At 37.6% G+C, this 23,115-nt stretch overlaps 1 protein-coding gene across 5 annotated transcripts in view; it reads right to left on the reverse strand.

The window, feature by feature from the left end:
* PPME1 (protein phosphatase methylesterase 1) overlaps positions 1-23,115 on the reverse strand; it is a 40,274-nt gene that overhangs the window by 6,573 nt on the left and 10,586 nt on the right. For 3 of the 5 annotated variants that reach the window (XR_001512186.1, XM_006777930.2, XM_015557497.1), the window contains exons 4-11: positions 18,326-18,383; positions 17,512-17,563; positions 12,747-12,901; positions 11,392-11,482; positions 9,863-9,928; positions 5,886-6,009; positions 4,685-4,814; positions 3,749-3,793 (exon numbers count right to left, since the gene is read on the reverse strand). Coding sequence is in view for 3 of the 5 variants with exons in the window: in XM_006777930.2 (XP_006777993.1) it covers positions 3,749-3,793; positions 4,685-4,814; positions 5,886-6,009; positions 9,863-9,928; positions 11,392-11,482; positions 12,747-12,901; positions 17,512-17,563; positions 18,326-18,383 (721 nt within the window). In the remaining 2 variants the exon portion in view is untranslated. Of the gene's footprint in view, positions 1-2,881; positions 2,905-3,748; positions 3,794-4,058; positions 4,158-4,684; positions 4,815-5,885; positions 6,010-9,862; positions 9,929-11,391; positions 11,483-12,746; positions 12,902-17,511; positions 17,564-18,325; positions 18,384-23,115 lie in introns of those variants that run through there. The other 2 variants (XM_015557498.1, XR_001512187.1) reach the window with 2 other exon arrangements.

Raw genomic sequence — 23,115 nt, forward strand, 5'->3', positions numbered from 1 at the left:
GTGTTCAGTTTGTCTCAAGTGGTGGCAATGTGTTTTTCCTAAGCGTGTTTAAGAAGTGTACAGATGCAGCCCTAGCTGGTTTCACTCCGTGTATAGACCATGGCCTGTGGACTGAAGGGCCCGGGTTCAATTCCAGTCAAGGGCACATGCCCGGGTGACGGGTTCAATCCCCAGTAGGGGGCGTACGGGAGGCAGCCTATCAATGATGCTCTTTCATCATTGATGTTTCTATCTCTCTCCCTCTCCCTTCCTCTCTGAATCAGTAAGAATATATTTTAAAAAGACAGAGAGAGAGAGAGAGAAAGAAGAGTATATATGTTTGTAAATAAGAAAACATGTATTTGATGCTCTTAGAAAGTCTTATTTTCTTTCATTAAAACTTGTGTATAGGGAACTCCATAGATTTTCTTAATTTGAAGAAAGTTGGAGGGAAAGGTACTAATTCAGAGTTTCTTGGGAAAATGTGTCACTTATATATTTTTTTATGTTTATTTTTTTTAAATCAAAACCTGAAATATTTTCTATTCAGAAAATATATTTGGATCTAAATATCTTCTGTAATTTTAACCCTAAAATATCAATTTAAATATTTTAAAAATGGTTGGGATGTTTGTTTTTTTGAATAAGTTAGGTTACTGGAGTTCTACATGTTACTGGATCACCTGGGGTAATTTTCTGATTGGAAAATTAAGAATTCTCGTCAGAGGGGAGGACATGAGAATTTTTAAAGAACATATTCAATTTACTTTAGAAGCTGAACCTCTCTTATCATATAACTTGTTTTGTATGTTTGTTAAACTATATTATCACATAAGCATTGCTGCTATTGGGACAAACAGTGACAGTTGATTCAGGTCATTTGAATGTCCACTGTGTTTTAATTTGTAAGTTCATTTTGACTCTGTCATATGCTCAAACTTCAGTGGAAGTCATGAGAACCTATTATTTTTGCCTGCTCCCTCCTTTACATTGGAAATACTCTTTTTTACTCAGAGGGACCTTAACTTTGATGTAAGGGATTGTCTCCGTTGCCAACTTTTGTTTTCCTTGCCCAGTAAGACAGTTGCTGTGAGCTCTTCAGTGATGCCTTCCCCAGGATATTTGCAGATGTGGTTGGGAAAAGTCATTTCATCCCTGACCTTTGCATGTCAGGTGCTGGGGTGCCGCCTCGCCTGCACCCTGGCTCTCCGATCGCGATGCGGCTCTCTCTCCCTCCGATCGCCATGGTGACCACGGGGCCGCAGGCCAGGCGGCACCCCCAGGCCTCAGGGGTGCCGCCTTGCCTGTGCCGGGTTCTCTCTCCCTCCGATTGCCATGTGATCACGGGGCCGCAGGCGATCACTAGCTGGGGGGCGGGCAAAGGCGGCCCCGGTTCTCCGATCCAGGGCTGGGGGGCAGGGCAAAGGGGGCAGGGCATTTGCCCCCCAGCTCTTGCCTGCTGCCTGGGTTTCTGATCACTGTTCTTCCATCCTTCCCCTTTCGCCTCCCATCATTGCGCCTATGTATGCAAATTAACCGCCATCTTTCTTGGCGGTTAATTTGCATATCACCCTGATTAGCCAATGGGAAGCGTAGTGAAGGTACGGTCAATTACCCTTTTTTTCTTTTATTAGATAGGGTGCCATTGGTGCTTGCCTCCCCAGGAGTATGTCATTTCTGTAAGGACTCCGGTTACTATCATTACTTGCTATATATCCCTAATAGGGTTCAACACAAGGCAAGACAATGAGCAAGTTAATAATTTAAGCAGATGATTTGATAAAACATATAACTCCCAGGATTAATGACTAGGGATGCATTTTCATTCCTATTTGAAAGAATGGGCATAAGGAACAAGGAGAACTCACATGTACTAACACTATATCCAGTACACATAAAAATGTTATATGGGCAATCCTCACAATAATTCTATGAGGTGGGCATATTCCAAACCCTCCCCTGTCATCTTACAGATGAGGAACCTTAATTTTAGATGATCTAAATTATTTACCCAAATTGCACTGTGAGTGAGCACTGGGTTTCCAGGATTTGATAACTAATTCAGTTGGTTTTAACACAACGCTGGAAAGGCTGAGGTTAGGAATTTATGCTGAGTTAGCCATTTCTCTTTGTTTTATCAAATGTCCCTCATCACAGCCATTTAATCTCTATACTCATGAGATACTTTGAAAGAGAAGGTGACCTTGGCATAATCCTTACTGGAGAAACAAAAGAGCATGTAAATAGGAATTGTGACTGCTTCTTGAACATAGTGATCTGTCAGACTCTTACTTCACCCCATTTTCTCATTTAAGCCTCACACAACTGTATTGAGATATAACATTATCTCCACTTTATAGATTTGAAAGAAACACCTCTAGATTAAAGAAATCAGCAATTCATTCAGGCCACAAAACCAGTAACAGGGAATCAAATCAAGAACTATCTGATTCCAAGGCTGGTGATCAACACTGGTTCCAAATGCGAGTCCAGTCCAGATCAACTGCTTTCAGATAGTATCAGGTGCCATGTTTGATTCTTCTGTCTGCCCAACAGCAAGCATAGGTCTTGCACAGAAAGAGTACTTAGTTAAGGTTTGCTTGAATTAAATTCAAGGAAAGGTGTTTAACCCCTTCCCCAACAATTTTTTTGTTAAAAACGTTTCTTTTTCAGACTAATTTTTTTATTTTGGTTCTATATAGTATTTTTGATGCTGGTTATGAAAACAGTTTGTAACTCGTCTTCCTATAAACCATATTTTTTTACCATATTTTCTTAGTATACTCGTCGACGACTGAAAAAGAACATTTTGTGAAAACGAGTATATACGTTTCTGCCGGGGAAGGGGTTAAGCTCAGAATTACCAACATCAGAATTACCAATCGCACAGCCCCAGCCCAGAATTCCTCTCCAGGCTTCAGAACACTATGTAGTTGGAGAAAGAGATAGTATGAAGGCCTGGGGCCAGAGTTTGATAAATCATTCTGGAGTCTTTGAACAACTATTGTGAGGAAATATAGCCCCCTTTCTCTGTGGACGGCTTAAGAACAGCTAAAATAACAGTTTAAGGGGCCTATAAAATATCAAAGTGGAGCAGAGGTGCATGCTAAATCTGGGTCTAACTCTAAAGCTCAAGCTCTTTCCACTGCATCTCAACATCTCAGAATATTAATTTCCACATGACTGCATCTTTCTGTACCTTCAGAGAACCACCTAGGACAGCGATTTTCAACCATTGTGTCATAAGGATTTTTAAAACATGCAATACCTGACTATTTACTCAGGGGCCCTGACCTTTTTCAAAACCCTTAGATTGTCAAATAAAAAATGACAACAGCCCTAACTGGATTGCTCAGTTGGTTGTAGCATTGTCCTGTACACCAAAAGATTGTGAGTTCGATTTCAGTCAGGGCACCTAGGTTGCAGGTTTGATCCCCGGTTTGAGAGCTTATGGGAGGCAACTGATCAATGTTTCTCTCTAACATCTCTCTCTTTCTCTCTTTCTCCCCCCGCCCCTTCCTTCCTCTCTATCTAAAATCAATAAAAACATATCCTCTGGTGAGGATAAAAAAAAAAGACAACAGCCAATACAAAAATAGTAGTCTGGTGCAAATGAATCAAAATTATACCGTTTTTTTTCTTTTCTGTTAGATCACAAAAAAATTATTTTTTTGGTGTGCCAAGAATTTTAGTAATTAGTTTGTGTGTGCCATGTGATAAAAAAAGTTGAAAATCATTGGCCTACGGATATCATTTCTTGATGTCTTACCTTGCATTTGGCCAATAGTCAGATCTTTATCCAATCTATCAACACCTAGAAAAAAAATAAGAGAATCCATAAGTAGCTTACTAGAAAAGGCCATGTGAAGTAGGTTTTACTGTTCAAGTATGATATAAAAATTGTTACAAAGTTGTAAATATGATGACATTCTCAATTCATGTTAATGACAATCCTAACTCCCTAAGTGTATATTCTCACCATACGAAGCTTTCCAGGCAATCAATTTGCTCATTTAAACTGGTTTCTGAAAACAGGGTTTTACTTTTTAAAAGTTCCATTATACTCAGAATATCCTTACACCACTCTAGGAGAAGGACTTGGGCTTGACCAGGTACAGAGGCCAGGCCAGAATCAGGCCATCCCCGGTGGATGCTTATGCTTCATTAGGTTTAGGGATCTGGTGTGGGGAAGAAAAAGGGCACAAATGAGTGAGGATGGTATTTCACCTTGGAAGTCACTACCCATTTGGTGAGTATTTACATATAACAAGAACATACGCAGATGACCATATACCTACACTGCTATGAACTGAACTGTGGCCCCCCCAAATCCTTATGTTGAAGCCCTAATCTGTAATGTGACTATATTTAGCAATATGGAAGTAATTATGATTAAATGAGGAAGTAAATGAGTTAAATGGGGTCATAAGGGTGGGGCCTCCATCACATAAGATTAGTGTCCTTATAAGAATAAACATCAGAAAGCTTGCTCTTGCTTTCTCTCTGCCATGTAAGGAAACAGTGAGAAGGTGGTTGTCTGCAAACCAGTAAGAAAGCTGTCACCAGAATTCAACCATGTTGGTACCCCGATCTCAGACTTTCAGCCTCCAGAATGAGAAAATAAATTTGTTGTTTAAGCCACCCAGCCTATGGTTATTTTGTTATGGCAGCCCACATGGACTAATACAGGCACATACACACTTACCAGCCAAGAGCAGCAATTTAGGAATAGGACAGCTAAGAAAGAGGTTGGATAAGCCTCGGAACCAGCCATCCCAGTATTTTTCAGTTTTTGCCAGTTCAATCCTCCAAGTGTACGGATGGTCTTTCTTGGTCTGGAGGAATAAGAGAAAGTTCTGAGTCTCTGAGGGCAACCCCTGGAGGAACAAGATAAAAACAAGGTCCCTGGGAAAAGGAAAGGGAAGGAAACTAGCACTTATTAAGAACCTACAATGTCCCAGACGTTTTAATAAACGTTTAATTCTTTTAACAGCCTTGTGATATATTGTTATTTCTGTGTTTAGATAATTAGAAGTTTACTTTTACTTCTATTAATTCAGTGAACTTGGGGCATTTTCTTAATATTATAAGGCTAGTAAATGGTAAAGCCAAGACTGAGTTTCTCTATATTTAGCGAAAAAGAACACACCATCAAAAGGATAATTAAAAAAAACCATGTTGCAGTATGAAAAAAAAAATGCTTACGCTATAGTAAGTGAAAGAAGCAGAATACAACATGTCATCTACATTAGGATTACCACTGGAAAAATGTGGTATAGTTTGGGAAAGAACTGGAAAGGAAAACTGAAAATACGTTGATTTGTTAGTAGAGCATTTTTCTTACATTTTCATTTATGATAATGATATAATGTTCCTGCAAAAGTAATTTAAAAAAGGAAACCTGACACAAATATAACAAAATGTCAATATCTGTTATATCTCAATATAAAGCAGATGGATGGGCGTGGAGTATGCACTCATCAAATACAAACTGAACAAATAATTCTCTATGCTTTCCTGCATCATTAAAAATTTGAAATATTATAACTGAAGTAAATAATTGGGATACTGCATCAACCACAAGATGAAAATCTAGAAGTGAACATAAGACAACAATATATTATATTAAAGATCATTGGATGATTAAGATGTCCATATTATCCACAGCAATCTGCAGATTCAATGCAATCCCTATCAAAATCCCAATGGCGTTTTCCCAAAAAAAATTCATAGGGAATTTCAAGGGATCCTGAACAGTCAAAACAATTTTGAAAAACATCAAAACAATTTTGAAAAAGAAAAAAATCAGACTCTTTGCTTTTAAAACATTACAAAGCTACAGTAATCAAAACACACTCTGAACCATTGCCTACACCATCCTTCCAAGAATGCAGGCTTTTAATCACCTCCATGTCATCTTCCTTCTTCCTCTTGTTAACTGATTCACTTCCTTCTTCATCATCTTCGTCTTCCTCTATGATTCCTTCCACTACAGATTTTGAGCCTTCTGGACTTGTAATTCCTTCACACCTAGGTTTTTTAAAAAAGTGCTATCACAAACCTCTCTTGTATACACAAATTATCTCAGAAATACTGAAACTTATGATCTTTTATAATCAAACTAGAGGCCTGGTGTATGAAATTCATGCATGGGTAGGGTCTTTAGGCTTGGCCAGCAATCAGGGGTGATTGGGGCCTTTCTTCCCCCGGCTGCTGGCTGCTATCCGGGGCCTTCCTTCATTCTGTGCCACCTGCTGGTGGTCAGCATATGTCATAGCAAGCAGTCAAACTCCCAGTTGGTTGAACTCCCGGTTGGTCAAACTCCCGAGGGGACAATTTGCATATTAGCCTTTTATTATACAGGAGGATGTTAGTTAAAACTTAACAACGCTTCTGGGAGGATGAGAAAAATGTGCTTTTTAAAATGTACAAAAGTAGCCCTGATCGGTTTGGCTCAGTGGATAGAGCGTCAGCCTGCGGACTGAAGGGTTCCAGGTTCGATTCCAGTCAAGGGCATGTACCTTGGTTGCGGGCACATCCCCAGTAGAGGGCGTGCAGGAGGCAGCTGACCGATGTTTCTTTCTCATCGATGTTTCTAACTCTCTATCCCTCTCCCTTCCTCTCTGTAAAAAATCAATTAAAAAAAAATAATTTAAATAAATAAATAAATAAATAAAATGTACAAAAGTAGACTAGAACTGTGGAAGGTAATGACCAACATAAAACTATACTACAAGAGATGGTTTCCAGTTCTGGTATCAAAATTGACCCACAGAAGGGAGTAATCACTTAAGAGTTTTATTGGCATTATCCTATGTAAATCCTCTTAACAATCCTATGAAATAGGTCTGAAGAGTTAAAAAAACAGTCCAGGATCATCTAGCTCATGAGTAGATGAAGCTAGTAGGCAAATGCAGGCCCAATTAATTCTAAGGCAAAATGCTTTTCTATTATACCCTGCTTATAGTAGAACAAGGTTCAACCAAATGGTAAAAAGCTCCCACTTTTTAATTAGCTGGTAGAAACTGGCAATTACAGTAATCATGACAGCTGAACCTTGCAAATTAGAACATCTGGTCCAACCAATTATTATTGTTGTGTTTCCTCTAAAAACATTATCTCTTTATTATGCAATTAGGTAGAAAAAATATTATTTTATGAATAGCTGGTGCCATAGTTACTTTTAGCGAGAAGTTATTGGAAAAAATATATTGACGAAAGTTAGGGGTAAAAATCCCAAAGGTCTGGCCCAGCCGGCGCAACTCAGTGGTTGAACGTCGACTTATGAATCAAGAGGTCATGGTTCGCCGAAACTGGTTTGGCTCAGTCGATAGAGCGTCTGCCTGCGGACTGAATGGTCCCAGGTTCGATTCCGGTCAAGGGCATGTACCTGGGTTGCGGGCACATCCCCAGTGGGGGATGTGCAGGAGGCAGCTGATCGATGTTTCTCTTTCATCGATGTTCCGGACTCTCTATCTCTCTCCCTTCCTCTCTGTAAAAAATCAATAAAATATATTTTAAAAAATGCTTTAAAAAAAAAAGAGGTTATGGTTCAACTCCTGGTCAGGGCACATGCCCGGGTTGTGGGCTTAATCCCCCATGTAAGGCATGCAGGGGGCAGCTGATCAATGATTCTTTCTCATCATTGATGTCTCTATATCTTTCCCTCTCCCTTCCTCTCTGAAATCAATAAAAAATATTTTTAAAATTTACTTTTTAAAAATCCCAAGGGTCTGGAGAGCAGCTAGTGCCAAGGCCTGCTATGCATGGTACACAAGAATTTGTTTGAAAAGGAAAGAGAAGGGAGGAGAGAAAATAAGCAAAAAAGAGTGGGATAAACTGAAGGTTAGTGAACTTCAGTGGTGGATTTTTAAGAATGGTAACTTCTCTTTCTCCTCTACCCAACTTTCCATGAAGCCTATGGTCACAAATGTTTTGTTAGATGGAGGTTTCTCTTGAACTTGAAGTATCAAGTTTCACATCTAGGGCAGAGGACCATAACAAAAAACAACATGTGCTTTGGATTTCCATAGCTATGAACTGGGAGATTCAAAAGAATTTCACCTAGATCAAGAGGGCAGAAATGTTACAGCTAATATCTATGTGACAATTGAAACACATATACTCTTACATACACAGATTTACAAATTAAGAGAAAACATTACTTAAGCTTACAAATAGTAAAATTTAAAAATCACTTAATTACCTGCACACCAGCTATGTAACTTCCTTATAAAATGCTTTACCACTGCTTAGACAAGTCAGATCTCAACATATTTAGGCACTGAAAAGTGGACAATTTCACAAATTACTCAAAGCCTCTGCTATGTGTCTGCCAGATATTACTACTCAAATTATACTTTTAGTCATAAAGTCCATAATATAGACCTTAGATTAAAATACATAGGAGTTTGAATCTGAGCTCTGTGATTCACTAGCTATGTAATCCTGAGAAAACCACTCTACTTTTCTGGACTTCCATATCTTCACCTATAAAATAATACTTATCTTAAAGAGGTATTGTAAGAATTAAATGAGATAAAGCAAATGAATTAATGAATCCAGGTAATGACAATCTATGGCTGCTAACATTCAAAAAAGAGACAAGCAGACATTATTTACTTTCTGATGGTATTAAACAATATTACCTATTCTTAAAAACAAAAAAACAAAAACAAATCAAATCTCTGGATCTCACTAACAATTTACAGACAATACAGGGAACAAAGGAACATGTTAAACTACACCTTGAAGAATCAACCAGCAAATCCAGATTGTGGGACATTCTACAGAGCAAACAACCATGTTTCCTCAACATATAAATTGCAAGAAAAAAATGAGAGAGATAGAAGTGGAACCTATAGAAAGCATACTGAAATCATACAGAGGAAATTGTTTTTGTCTAGAATTTGTTTCACAATATTTTGTGCTTAGGGGAAATAAATAGGGGTACAGATAAAACAAGACTGGCCATGAGTCAGTAACTGTTAAAAATGGGCAATGGGTACATTGGGTTTCAATGTATTATTCTACTTTTATATGTCTAAGAATTTTCAATATTACAAGGTTTTAAAAAATGAGATAGTGTATATATAAATACCTTTCACAGTGCTTGGCAAATAGTACACATTCAATAATGCCATTATCATTACCATCAACTCTTATGTTCCCTGTCTGTTCCATTGGGCAACATTTTCTCAATTCACCTAAAGTTTCTTTTGTGCCTACATGGCAATATCAAGGGCTCATGTAACCCTATTCAGGAAGATCAACGGAGCTAAATAATCTTAGCTCAACATTAGAATCTGGCTTTCATTCAGGTTATGCTAAAGCTTTTATGCTGTAATTTCCTCACAACCATTATTGTTTTAGGAGACTGTTATCAGAATAAAACCATACTGCCCGCACTTAAGTGGACACTCAATTTCTTATTTTTGACTTGAGAGAGACAGAGAAACATTGATTTGTGTTCCAGTTATGTATGCCTTCACTCGTTGATTCTTGTATATTCCCTGACTGGGGATCGAACTCCCAACCTTGGCATGTTGGGGTGATGCTTTAAACAACTGCGCTACCTGGCCAGGGCTGGCCACTTAATTTTCAATGTCCATTCTCTGGGATTCTTCACCTTTAATACCTAGAGTTGTACTAATAAGGTAATCCAATACTATACTGAAGGCACTAATTGGTCTTGGGATTTCCTCAAAAAAGAGAAAAGAAAATCTATACAATTGGCCCAACTGAGCTCACTTGTAAAAATTATCAAAAATAATGAAGACATTCACAAGGATGACAGGACAAGTGTATAAGAAAAAGAGCAAATTGTAATTTCATCACCATGTTTCACTCTCTAACTAGCACAACAGGGAAAAATAGAACCTACTCTTTGACTTGGCCAACCATGGAGACACGGGCAGACTCCAGATTTCTAATCTGGCCACTCTTCACACTAGAAGAGAAAAGAAAGAAGGGAGAGAGGTTATTCAGGATCCACCTTATCATGTCACTAGGGTCAAATGAGTAATTCTACAGATTCTGTAGGACCTACTAAAAAGTTATGGTTACCACCGTATGGAGGTTATCACTACTTCCCACTTAGTTACGTCTATAAACTGAGTAGTAAAAATTAAGACATTGAAGCCATTTCAGTTCTGCAAATATTTACCAAGAGGATACTATGTGGTAGGCCCATGCTGAAGAAGCATATAATTCATTGGGGAGAAAGAAACACAAGCAGATCATTTTAACATAATAAGTCAAAGTTCAAAGGAGTCACCTTTATTTTCAATGGGAAGATTAGAGAAAGCTCCCCAAATGTCCTGCCTAACTGAGAACTGAAGATAAGTAAAAGATAAAAGAGGGTGGTCAGAGCATTATTGGCAGAGGGTACACTGTGTGAATGAAGGTACTACAATGTAAAAAAGTCAGCAGGACGACAACTTTAGAGCAGCGGTCGCCAACGGTGGTCCGCGGACCACTGGTGGTCCATGAGATCCAAAAGGTTGGCAACTACTGGTTTAAGGAAACCTTTGGAGCAGCGGTCACCAAACAGTGGTCCGCAGACCGCTGGTGGTCCATGAGGTCTGAAAGGGCAACCGCTGCTTTAGAGGACAGAATACAAGGAAAAGCAGGGGCAAGCAAAGAGGGAGTGTGACAGGGCCTTGCATGTCATGATACAGACTAGAGCTTAGGAGCTTAGACTCTATCTTAATAGATTAGTTTTCCCAGAGTTGTTTAAGCATCTGTAAGGGCCAAGGAAACACCACATGAACCAAGCAGGCCAACAGAACACATTTCTTTAAATCTCATATTTTAGCTTAAAAAAAATCATGTATAATTCTAAAGTGCACCCTACTCAATGACCTTGTTTATTATTTTAGTAATAAACAGAAGCAATTAGAACTAATTCATTTTTCTACCACAAACTGAATCTACAGTAACACAAACCCACCTGTATTCATGATCATATAGTCTTGTTTTGACGACAGTTTCATATATGTAATATCTCTGCTCCTATTCTGCTCTTTATATGTTTTTACCCATGATATTACAATAAAGCTAAGACATGGAATTATTCCTTTAGACTTTGGTACTTTAGTTGATGAAAAAGGAAAGCTCCAGCCTAACATTTAAAATACACACAATAGCCCTAACCGGTTTGGCTTAGTGGATAGAGCATCGGCCTGCAGACTGAAGGGTCCCAGGTTCGATTCCGGTCAAGGGCATGTACCTTGGTTGTGAGCACATCCCCAGTAGGGGGTGTGCAGGAGGCAGCTGATCAATGTTTCTCTCTCATTGATGTTTCTAACTCTCTAACCCTCTCCCTTCCTCTCTGTAAAAAATCAATAAAATATATTTTTTAGAAAATTAAAAAATAAAATAAAATACACATAATATAGATTTATGGATTACCTCCATTCAATGGCATTCTCCAGAGACTTGAAGGTTTTAGGACGACCACGTAAGAAATTCTGCATGCTATTAAGAGCATCCATGGCTGTACCTAGATGTTAAACAAAAATTTTAACCATAGCACTTAACATTTCCAAGCATTTACACTTACTGGGGAAATACACACATCTGCCTTCAAAGACAGCAGAATTCAGTTTAAGGAAATTCAAAAGACTGATGGGAGGCCAGGTTCCAAGATGGCCTCCAGTGATTTCTGCTTCCTGGTATTCACTCCTTCCTGCAGTATCCCGACAATGCAAAGGGCTGACTTGTATATGTAATAGTGTGACTTCTGAGACTGGGTCATAGAAGACATGGCAGTTTCTTTTTAAATGTTAAATAAAATTATGGAATATACATACAATTAAAATATTATGCAGCCATAAAAGATGTTTATGAAGAGTTTCTTATGTCATGGAGAATGATTAGGTAATGTGGGGTGTTGGTGACATGAATGTAGGTGTAAAAAAAAAGTTCCAGTCACAAAATAAGTAAGTCCTGGGGATACAATGTATAGCATGACTACCTACCTAATAAAAGATGCAAATTGACCATACCTTCACAATGCTCACCAGCCAATCAGGAGTATGCAAATTAACCCAATAAAGATGGCGAGTTTATTTGCATACACAGGCACCTAGTGGCCGGGGGCGGGATGCTTGCGTCGTTGCCATGGCAATGACACAGGTGTTCCGCACCGCCCCAGCCCCTCAGGGCCTCTGGGCAGCATGGGAAAGCAGAAAGGTGGCTCTGGCTGGAGCGAAGGCAGTGCCGGCAGCCAGGGAAAGGAAGCGAATCTTTGTGCATCAGGCCTCTAGTAGTTAATAATACTGTATTATATATTTGAAAGTTGTAAAGAGAATAAATCTTAAAGTTCTCATAACAAGAAAAAAATTGTAACTGTATGGTGATGAATATTAGACATATTATGGTGATCATTATGCAATATATACAGAGTGGGGCAAAAAGATTTATAGTCATGAGGATGCGAAACACAGAGTTTATTTTTGTAATATTATTTATTATTATATTATTTTCCATATGAACTGTAAACCTACTTTTGCTCCACCCTGTACATATACCAAATCATTATATTGTACAACTCAAACAAATACAAAGTTATATGTCCATTATATCCAATTTAAAAAACACTTGGAATGCCTTCGCCACAAAATAACATAAAAGTAAGATATAAAAGACAAAGGGACATAATTCAAGATGAGTGAAATCAATAATTAGTTAAAACATGACAATAATCTACCAGGATGGGCTCTTATATTCAAAGATTTTGAATGGGTTAGCACAAGAAAACTTACCTTCCACAACATCAATCACGCAAAGACCCAGGAGGCTTGGCACCAGGTTGGATGATGCTGTGTGGACTGCAATAGCTCCACCCATGCTATGTCCAATCAGCATAATTGGAGGAGGGAGGTCCCCATACATGGCTTCAATTACATTGCCAACATCCCTGCAAAAAGAAGGAAAGAAAGCTGGGAATGCTCTCTGACAACACAGAAATAGTTTTCTTTCTTAACTCCTTCCTTTGGTCTGTAACTAACAGGCCTAGGCCTGTAAAGGTCTATTGAGTCATCTCGCAAACGTAGCTATGCAAAATTCCTAACATGTCCCCAGTATTTGTACACATAGCCACATACCTGGCTCTTATGACAAATGACAGTTAAAGGACTAAGAACCCAAATATTTTTACTTTCCTTTATATAACACTTTCACTGTTCCACACAGTTAGTACTATTACATAATCACACATCTTTAGTTTAAACCTAAGCTTGAAACTCTGCACAAATCATTTAACTACTCTATGCTTTAGTTTCCCCATCTATAAAACAAAAAAAACAACTTTATTAAGCATTACAATGTAGTGAAGTTTGGAGTCACAAGATGAATTACAGCCCAAGTCTATTTTTTACTATATGGACTTGGATTAGTTATTTAACCTTTCAGAGTTTCTATAACTGAAGATAAGGATATCATTTACTATTCTGAATTGCTGTGAGAATTAACTGAGTGAATGTAAAAATACTTTGAAAAAAGTAAAGTACTATACAAATGTTAATTAGTATTTGTCATGTAAAGTTGTTTGAAGTATGAACATAAATGTAAGTATAGTGTACTGAGAAACTTGAAAGGTGTTTACATTTTTATTGGCTTCTGTCCTAGTCTTTAATTATGAGTAGGTCTGTTTAACAAAGTCAAATCTTACAGCTTTGAAAATGAGAACTAAAGTAGGAATTTTGGCTTTTATTTGGGACAGGCCTTCTTTGTTATAGCAATAGTTTAAGTACGGTATATTTCTAGGAACCACTGGCTCTACTGTCTTCTTTTGGGAGTCGCTGAGTCAATCAAGTTCAAAAGACAGTTTTGCCTTGCTTAGTCTCCATAGTATTCAGAATACCAAAGGTAAATGACATTATTTCTAAAGGAATTAATCTTAAAAACCTCATACAACAATACAAATGTCAATACGGTAGCTGTAGCATCTGCAGATAAATCTGAATGGGAGTAAGGGGGCCACCCAATTTTATAATTGAAAATAATGGAGTTAAATTTAAGGCTAAAATTTTGAGTTAGTAACAGATATAATTAAATAAATAAAAGATATAATAAATAAAAGATATAATTAGTAAAATAAAAGGATGCTAAAGAATTTGAATTCAGGTCTCTTTAAAATACTAAGTTGAAGGGTTGTATGATAGCTGCTTCATGCATGAAGGTGGACAGGGTCTGAAACAAACCAACTTAATATTGTATCTAAGCTTAGGAAAGGAATATTTCATACAGATAAAAGTTGGTTATGATCAATCCCTTGATCATCTATCACCAGGAGAAATGTATCCTTATTAAAGTCAGGCAAAGTATTCAGTCACCAAGATTAGAGCCTTGAGACATGTCCTGAAATTTCAGAGAAATAAAATAAAAATGAAGTAGAGATTAACTACAAATCTAGTCTATAATTGGATGTACCATAATTTTGGTAGTTGCTCTCTAAGGAGATTCTATCATACTTATTAATACTAGGTTCATTTCCTGAGAAGCAGTATAGCATATCACAGACATAACAGAAAAAGAATGTCACAGTGACCTGAGCTCAAATCTCGGCTCTTCTACTTTCAGTGGAGTTGCATCTTATGTAGGGTATAGGTTCTAAAGTTGATACGTAAGGGGAAAATCATGCTGTCAGTACTACTTGAAAACCCCACTAATCACCCATTAAGTATACACCCATTTGGGGATTTTTGTTTCACAGAATTATTGAATTCAGAAATCATATAAATGTTTTACTGTTTAGTCTATTTTCAGCAAGAATCCAACTTATTGGCCATAATCAGTTCTACATGATTTTAATCATTTATTTTCTCTTTAACTTTATTGTGCCAGTTATCAACTTATTATCTCTCAGCCCCAACTCACCTTTCATTGCATGTTCTGCACAATTGGACCTGAGGCCTTAAAATGTTTTTCCCTTGCCAGCTGACAAGACATTAAGCTGTGTCAGTAGATGACATAGGAGAGACGTTGCAGAAAGAGTTTTGTTCCTGATTCATGGGTGTTTTCTTCACAAACTCCTGTAACTTGCACTTCCCCAGCACCCAGGTCCTGCAGCACAGGAAACCCCCAGCTCCTGCACCACAGTTTCCCCAGTGCCCAACTTCTCCAGCACTCCAACTCCCATTCCCAATGTTTTTCTTTCCAAGCTTTATTGAGGTATAATTGGTATACAAAGAAGTGGTACATTAATATACACAATTTGGTAAGGCTGTATATGTGTGTGTGTGTGTGTGTGTGTGTGTGTGTGTGTGTGTGTATGTATATAGATATACATTTGTGTTAACATCACCCCAAAATTACCTTGATCATATCCATCACCTCCAAAAGTTTCCTTGCATCACTTTAAAAAATATACTTATTTATTAAATTGATTGGGGTGGCATTGGTCAACATGAACATATATGTCACAAGATCTGTATTTGCACCATATGCCCACTACCCAGAGTCAAATCTTCTCCTGTCACCTTATATTAGGACCCTCCTTGCATCACTTTTGTATGTGTGTTAAGAACACTTAACATAAGATCTACTCTCTTAAACTTTTTATAAAATGTTTTTATTGCTTTTAGAAAGAGAGAAAGGGAGAGGAAAAGAGAGAAACATTGGTGAGGAACATTGATCAGCTGCCTCCTGCATGCCCTCTAGTGGGGAATGAGCCCACAACCTGAGCATGTGCCCTGACCCGAAATAGAAACAGAGACCTCTTGGTACATGGACCGAAGCTCAACCAATTAAGCCACGCCAGCCAGGGTACCCTCTTAATCTTTTAAGTACATAATATCTTACTGATAACTCCTCTCCCTTCTCTCTCTCTCTCTCTCTCTCTCTCTCTCTCTGTCTCTGTCTCTCTGCCAAACACTATAGTTGAATGATCACAATTGGCCTATTAACTGTGTGATCTCATATAGTTATTCAACCTATCTGAACTAGTTTCTTAACTGGTAAAAAAGTGATAATATCTACATTACAGAGTTAATAATGTAGACACATTTAAATAACTTAAATAAATTGTTTATTCTTAATAAATGCTTATTTTACACTTAATGAAGCCTGGCAAATAGAAAGGGCACAAACAGCATCTATTATCAACAACAAAACGATGGCCACATGAGTTTGGGTTCTAAAGGAAAAACAGTTTACTCTTGGATTAAAGTTGTTAAAATAAGTAGGGACAATATATTTTTGGCCAAAGTTGGTCAACTACTTGAGAAGACATATTAAGTACATGGCAGAGCATGTATAAAAGCAGGGTCATAAGAATTCTGCTTACAATACAAGGTAGTAATTCCAAAACACTAGTCCCATATCAGATTCCTCAACAGAGCTTTATCAAAATGCTAGAGGCCCAGCGCACAAAATTTGTTCACAAGGCGGGGGAGGTTCCTCAGCCTGGCCTGTGCCCTCTCGCAATCCAGGACCCCTCGGGGGATGTCCGACTGTCGGTTTACAGGCCTAAACCGGCAATTGGACATCCCTCTTGCAATCTGGGATGCTGCATGCCCCAGTGACTATACTTTTCATACAGGTGAAAGGCATCTTGCTGTTGTATGGGCAGCTATATTTTTTTGCCCTGATTATAAAAAGTAGTACATAACATGATCCTTCTGAGGCAGTAGTACCATTTTCCCCATCTTATGGATGGAAAAACTGAAGTAGAGAGAAGTTAAGTAATTGGCTTTGTCACACAGTTATAAGTGTCAGAATCAGGGCTGACCACAAAATGTGCATGTCATCGCTGCATCATCCTGTTGTTTCAGTGTTAGAGTAGCCTTGCCAGGTTTTAATTTTTAAATCTAAGAGACTGTTCCCAATATATAGGGTAGGGTTCCTAGGCCTGGCCGGAGATCAGGACCCCACTTCCCCAACCCCGCCGACAGGTCATTCCGCTATTCAGTTGATTTGCATATTAAGGTTTTATAGAGATAGATAAATGGCCAGATTGTACTGGTAGAAGCACTCATTCAGTAGGGTGAAGTAGGGCCAAATCATCTGTATTTTAATCACTTGTCAGGTGATTTTGAAGAATGACCAGGTTTAAGAGCTACTGTATATACTACATTTATATTTTACTTTAAGGCCTAGGATATAACTATTTTTTCTTTAAGACTCTGTTTCTGTCTTACTATGAAGCTGGACAAAGAATATGGGCAAGATATCTTAAGAACATTTCACAGGGCCTCTTATAGAGAACTACTTTCCAAGCATGGGTCCCCAATCGATATCCAGATTCTATTCAACAATGTCAACAAAAGAAAACTTTTCAAAAGCCAATACAAACTAAACTGTACCTCGAAGAATTTTCAAGTGCTTTATGTATGACCATCACATTGAATATACCAAGAAAGATGAATGTTTAAATAAATAGTAAGGAGACGCCAGATATAAGTAAAAAAGAATAGAGCATTTACTAATTATTGTCCAACAATCTCACCAGGAGAGTGATAAAGGTATGCTACTCTTTATGATAGTAATGAAAGCTAGGTGATGTATAAACAATATTAGATTACTTACTTTGCCATTGTTTCTGCAGACAGATCTTCAGAATTCTTGACTTTTGTTTCACCTAAAAAAAAAATCCACTGTATTTTAAAAATAAAACTCCCAAGGATAGAAATTATAAATACAAGAGTATTCTCTTCAAAAAATCTCACCTTTGGACAACGAAATGGAGACTTTATACTTATATAAGGTGGACTAGCAAAATTTTGTGTTGCATGTACATCTTTATAGTTGGATACCCTAAGGATGATAATTACAGTAGTCTAAAAGTGAGTTATTCACATTCCTTATATATTACCAGCATCCAAATCTGGTTACATTAAAGGACATTTTCTTAGCTAAGCAACAACAAATGTGTGTGTGTGTGTGTGTGTGTGTGTGTGTGTGTGTGTACTTGTAAAATATTTATAAAAACTGCAAGCTAGAACTTCCCTCAAAATGCCCAAATGGAAAGACCAGGTTAGTTGACGGCCACACAGAAATTTGTAATATTTAACACTATTCAAAAGGCTTGGCAAATATGCCATTCAGTCAAAACTAATTAAGAATTTCACTCGCCCTGGCTGGTGTGCTTAGTGGTTGGAGCATCAGGCCATGCACCAAAGGGACAGAGGTTCGATTCTCGGTCAAGGGTTGCAGGTTTGATCCCCGCCCCAGTCAGGTTGCATGTGGGAGGCAACCAATCAATGTGTCTCTCTCACGTCAGTATTTCTCTCCCTCTCCTTTCCCCTCCCTTCCTCCCTTCCTATCTCTAAAGATCATTGGGAAAAAAACAAGTGAGGATTAACAAAAAAATAATTAAAAAAAGAAAGAGAACTTCACTCACCATGACCTCGCAGATCCAAAGCTACAATCCTACATTGAACCCTGCTAATGATCGCTGCCTAGGAGGAAAAGGAAATGTAGTAAGATACAGCTGGGTTAGCAAAATTTTCCCATTACCAATAACTTTGTTGAATGACCTGCCATCAGAATTTGAGGATCTCAGGACAATTGAAATAAAACTTTTCAATTTTAAGCAAAAATTTTTAAATGACAATTTTCTGTTTTGGTGCATATGATGGTTTCATCCCAACTTCAAAATATAACTTTCTCTACTTGAATCCCTTCATAAACCTTAACTCTTCCTAGCTTTTCATGAAACACAGAGTGAGCATCTCTAAGCAATGATCCTCTGTATCCTATTAACTATGATTTCCATCCATATTCCTTGGTTATCTTTTCCCTACTTTGGAAGGGAGATTCCCTAGATAAAGACCATGAGTCAGTTAACATCTTGGTTCAGGATATCACACAAATAAAAAATTATTTATTTCATGAAATAATCCTGAAAGCAGTACAAGTCATAAAACCTGCCAAAGATTCACTTTCAATGCAGGAGTAAACACAAGCTTGTATTGCAGTTAAATAAAAATATATTTTGAAAAGAACATATATGCATAGCCCATGGACATAAACAGTGCAGTGAAAGCTATAGGAGAAGGGGCAGGGATTGGGTGGAGGTGGGCAAAGAGGGGGGAATGGAGGACATCTATAATAGTGTCTACAATTTAAAAAAAAAGAAATCATAATATCCTAGGGAGTTACAATTTTAGAGGTTTAGATACGGTAAACTCATCTAAAACGGAATGCCTGAGTAAAGCACTTTATCAAGAACTGCACATCTTTTGTTTATTCTCACAACCACTCTATTAACTAGATGGTATTATATCCATTTTACAGATTAAGAAACTAGAGCTTGGTAGATTAAGCTGTTTTGAGATTTAAACCTCAGTCTGTTTGAAATGAAAGCTTCTTAAAATTTTTGCTGTTATTATTTGTATACATGTGCCATCTCCATTTTTCCTATCTTTAGGATATATTCACAATTAAGTAGTCCCATTTGACTTAAATCATCATATGAACAAGAGGATAGCATGTATATTTAATTCTCCATTGTATCCATAGCACCTAGCATAATGTCTTGTACAAAGCAGGGGTTTACCAAGCATTTGCTGATTAGCTAATCTTGTAAAAGAGTGAACTCTCATTTTCCTATCTTGAGTAACCCATCATAATACCTGAGATATAGAATATACCTAGTAAATATTTGCTAACATAAATTGAATTAACTGAAAGAAGCAAAAGAAATCAGCAGACACTGCAGATTCAATTCTTGGCTTTAATCAATTCACACTTGTTTGGTCCGAGACCCCTCAGCAGTGGTTCTCAACCTTCCTAATGCCACGACCCTTTAATACAGTTCCTCATGTTGTGGTGACCCCCAACCATAAAATTATTTTTGTTGCTATTTCATAACTGTAATTTTGCTACTGTTATGAATTGTAATGTAAATATCTGATATGCAGGACGTATTTAGGCGACCCCTGTGAAAGGGTCGTTCGGCCCCCAAAGGGGTTGTGACCCACAGGCTGAGAACCGCTGCCTTAGAGGTACCAAAACTGAAAACAACTGGAGGCTGGCAAAATGTAGCCTGCTGAGGCTGCATGTATCAATGAGCTCCAACTGCTCCTCTGCTCTTTCAGCCAAACTTCAATTTCTGCTTAGTGCTGGATTTTCCCACAGCAATTATGCCAGTCTGTTATACCCATTACTTACTAGTGGAGAAGTCTAGAGAAGCCCTAAGTAGTGTATTATCCACTACATATGATAAACTTGATTACAACAACTATAGTAATAACTAATTTACTGAATATAAACAAGGAATAAATAATTCTGAAAAATTAATTTTCTAGAAACCTAAAGCTTAACCTTTAAAACACCATAATTCCCCTCTCTTAGTTATCATCCTTTAATAAATAATGATCACACACACACACGTATGCCTTGATGTTTTTGTTTTTGTTTTTCCTGTTACAAAAGCCCAAGTAGAAATGCTTTCTCTTGACAATTAATAGAACTTGTTCAAGTGAATCTCTGGGTTCCCCCCCAAAAAACCCACAAAACATTTAATGCAAAAGCGTTTCTACTTAGGTCCAGCAATTTTACAGAATGATAGATAAGGAACTTCAGGATATATTCACAATTAAATCCTACAACATGCACTATGCTGGAACACTACCAAGATGATGCTCCCCTTCCTCTGTAGAGGTCCTTGTCTGCTTTGAAATAGTCCCAATCTTTAGAAGTTCTGCCTTATGTGTCTCAAAAATATGCCTCTATGGTTTCTGCCCTGAGTCTGTACTCTTAGGCAGTGCAGAACTGGTCTTCAGAGAAACATGACACTGGAGGCAGACTGAGGTAGGTTTAAGTTCTGGTGCAGTGAATGGCTGTTATTTCTCTAAATTTTAATGTTCTCATCTGCCTACCCTCACAGAAATATAAAAAGAATTAAATGGGAACATGTAGGTAAGCACTTATCACAGTACCTGGCACATAATAAATGTTTAAAAGTTGTGGCTGATTTTTAAAAAAATTAATATTACAGTTGAAAGCAAATATTATGCCTCCCATGTCTTTGCTTTTCTTAGGCCAAACATTCAGTTGAATGCTATGGTTTCTAATCCTGGCTGGGCAAGTTTGTTTGCCAATCTCCTCTTAACTTGTGGGATAGAGAACTGAATACAATCTTTGAATACAACTTTTGAAATTAATGTAAACTTTTTCCTGTAAAAACAGTGTATATTAAAGAAAAAAACAATCTTTAAGTTATAAAATAAAAAATATACAACTGAAAGAAAACCTAGAAAATAGAAAAACATGTGTGGGATGCCGGAACAGACTTGCTTCTGCCACCATCTGAAACACCCACCAGCCAGGCTCCAGGAGCGGCCCAGAGGTGTCTCTTGGGCGTGGCCATGGACACTCCCTGCCAGCCTGACAGGAGTGAGTGCTCTTGTCCAAGGGACCCAGTGGGTGATGGCGAGAACTGTAAGCAACATGTTGACTGCTGTCCTTGTTGCTGTGGGACTGGCACCAGGAGATGGAAAGCTGGAGACCTTAATCCCGAAGCCCTGGACATGCCGTTGCAAGGCCTCCTCCGGGGCTCCCATATATTACTATTTTACTTATAATCATAGCATAGATTTAAAATGTATTCATTAAAAATAGTCTTTTTTAAAAATTTTAGGCAACATAGAAATTTGTTAAGTATATGGTTATTACTTTACGCACCTTTGTTTCCCTTTTAATTTTACCCTGCCTCATGTCATCTAATGTCTTTTTATTTTTCAATTAGATTACATTCAATATTACTTTGTATTAGTTTCAGGTATACTCAAAAGTAAAGTGTCCCCTCAATGTTTCGGGTACCCACCAGGCCCCATATATACGGATCACAGTACAAACTGACTGTACTCCCTACGCTATCATCTACTAATAGAGTTAGTGCGCACCCTTGTGGTGTTGCTCAGACATTGTAGACAAGTAGTGTTTTAGGAGCTTACACTGGCCACGTATCTTCTCTGCATTAAACATGCTTTTATATTAATCCTTTTGAATTTATTCAACTAACTTGAAAAAAATTCCAATGAATTGGAATTATTCTGGCTAAAAATACTCAATTTATATATAGACTCAGAGAAGTTAGCTTTCCCCTCATTCTAGGTCCTTCTCTTTATTCTGCCTCCCCCTGTTTGAGACTTCAAACTGCACAACACTGTTCAAAGCTGTAGACTATTAGGTTAAAAAAAATAAAATAAAATAGAAAAACAGAAAGCTTTCCCATACTGCCCAGAATTATTTTAAAAGGCTGTATAATATTTTGTCTTATAGGTACATAAAGTTTATTTAACCATTTATTTATTGTTGGACATTGGGATTGTTAATTTTAGACAAATAGCTTTTCCCATTTTAGGTATTTTCCCTTATAAGTACAATTTCTGTGTTAACTAGTATAAATATTTGCTGATTCATCACTGTAAATTACTTTCCAAAAAAGCTCTATTTACAATGCCACCAGCAATGTTTGAAACTTTCGTTTTCTAAGTATCTTTGCCAACAGAGGATTTTAAAAATATATATATTGATATTTAAAACAATGATACATTTTATGAATCATATCTAATTACTAGTGAGGATAAACGTTCTGTTTGTTCTCCATGAACTATTTCTTCCTGTCTTTTGGCCTCATGTCTCCTGGAGTTTGTGATTTTTCTAACACGTTATACAACTTCCTTATGTATCAGTTATATATAAATGACTTACTGACATTTGATAAAGCCTTTAGGAAAATTACATACTTTTCTGCTTTCTTGAAAAAGAGACCATGAACAAAATTTAATCTTTTAATTGTTAGGAGTTGGTATTAACTTATTCAAGGAAGAACTACTGAGCATCAACTCCATGCCAGGCTCTGTGTGCTAGACCTATAGGGTGAATAAGGCACAGATCTGCTCTCAAGGTTCTCATGATCTAGCATCAATCACAGTTGTTCATCTCTTCCTTTGGCTGCCAATATACTTGTCCTCCTGCTATGCAAGGGCCTTTTTGCTTCTATTTTATTGCCTTTTTTACCAAATATCATCTGGGCAAAGATCTCAGTGAAAATCTGCCTCTCAGGATGATGAAGCACTTGAGCTTATTCCTGCTATTCGCCACAGCTGCCTTCTGGATTCACAGACACAACTCAAACACAATCTCATATCAACGCATTCAGTGGGCTGGTACCCTGCAGGA

This window comes from Myotis davidii, unplaced genomic scaffold (assembly GCF_000327345.1).
Source record: "Myotis davidii unplaced genomic scaffold, ASM32734v1 scaffold169, whole genome shotgun sequence".
In the NCBI taxonomy this organism is placed as follows: Eukaryota; Metazoa; Chordata; class Mammalia; order Chiroptera; family Vespertilionidae; genus Myotis; species Myotis davidii.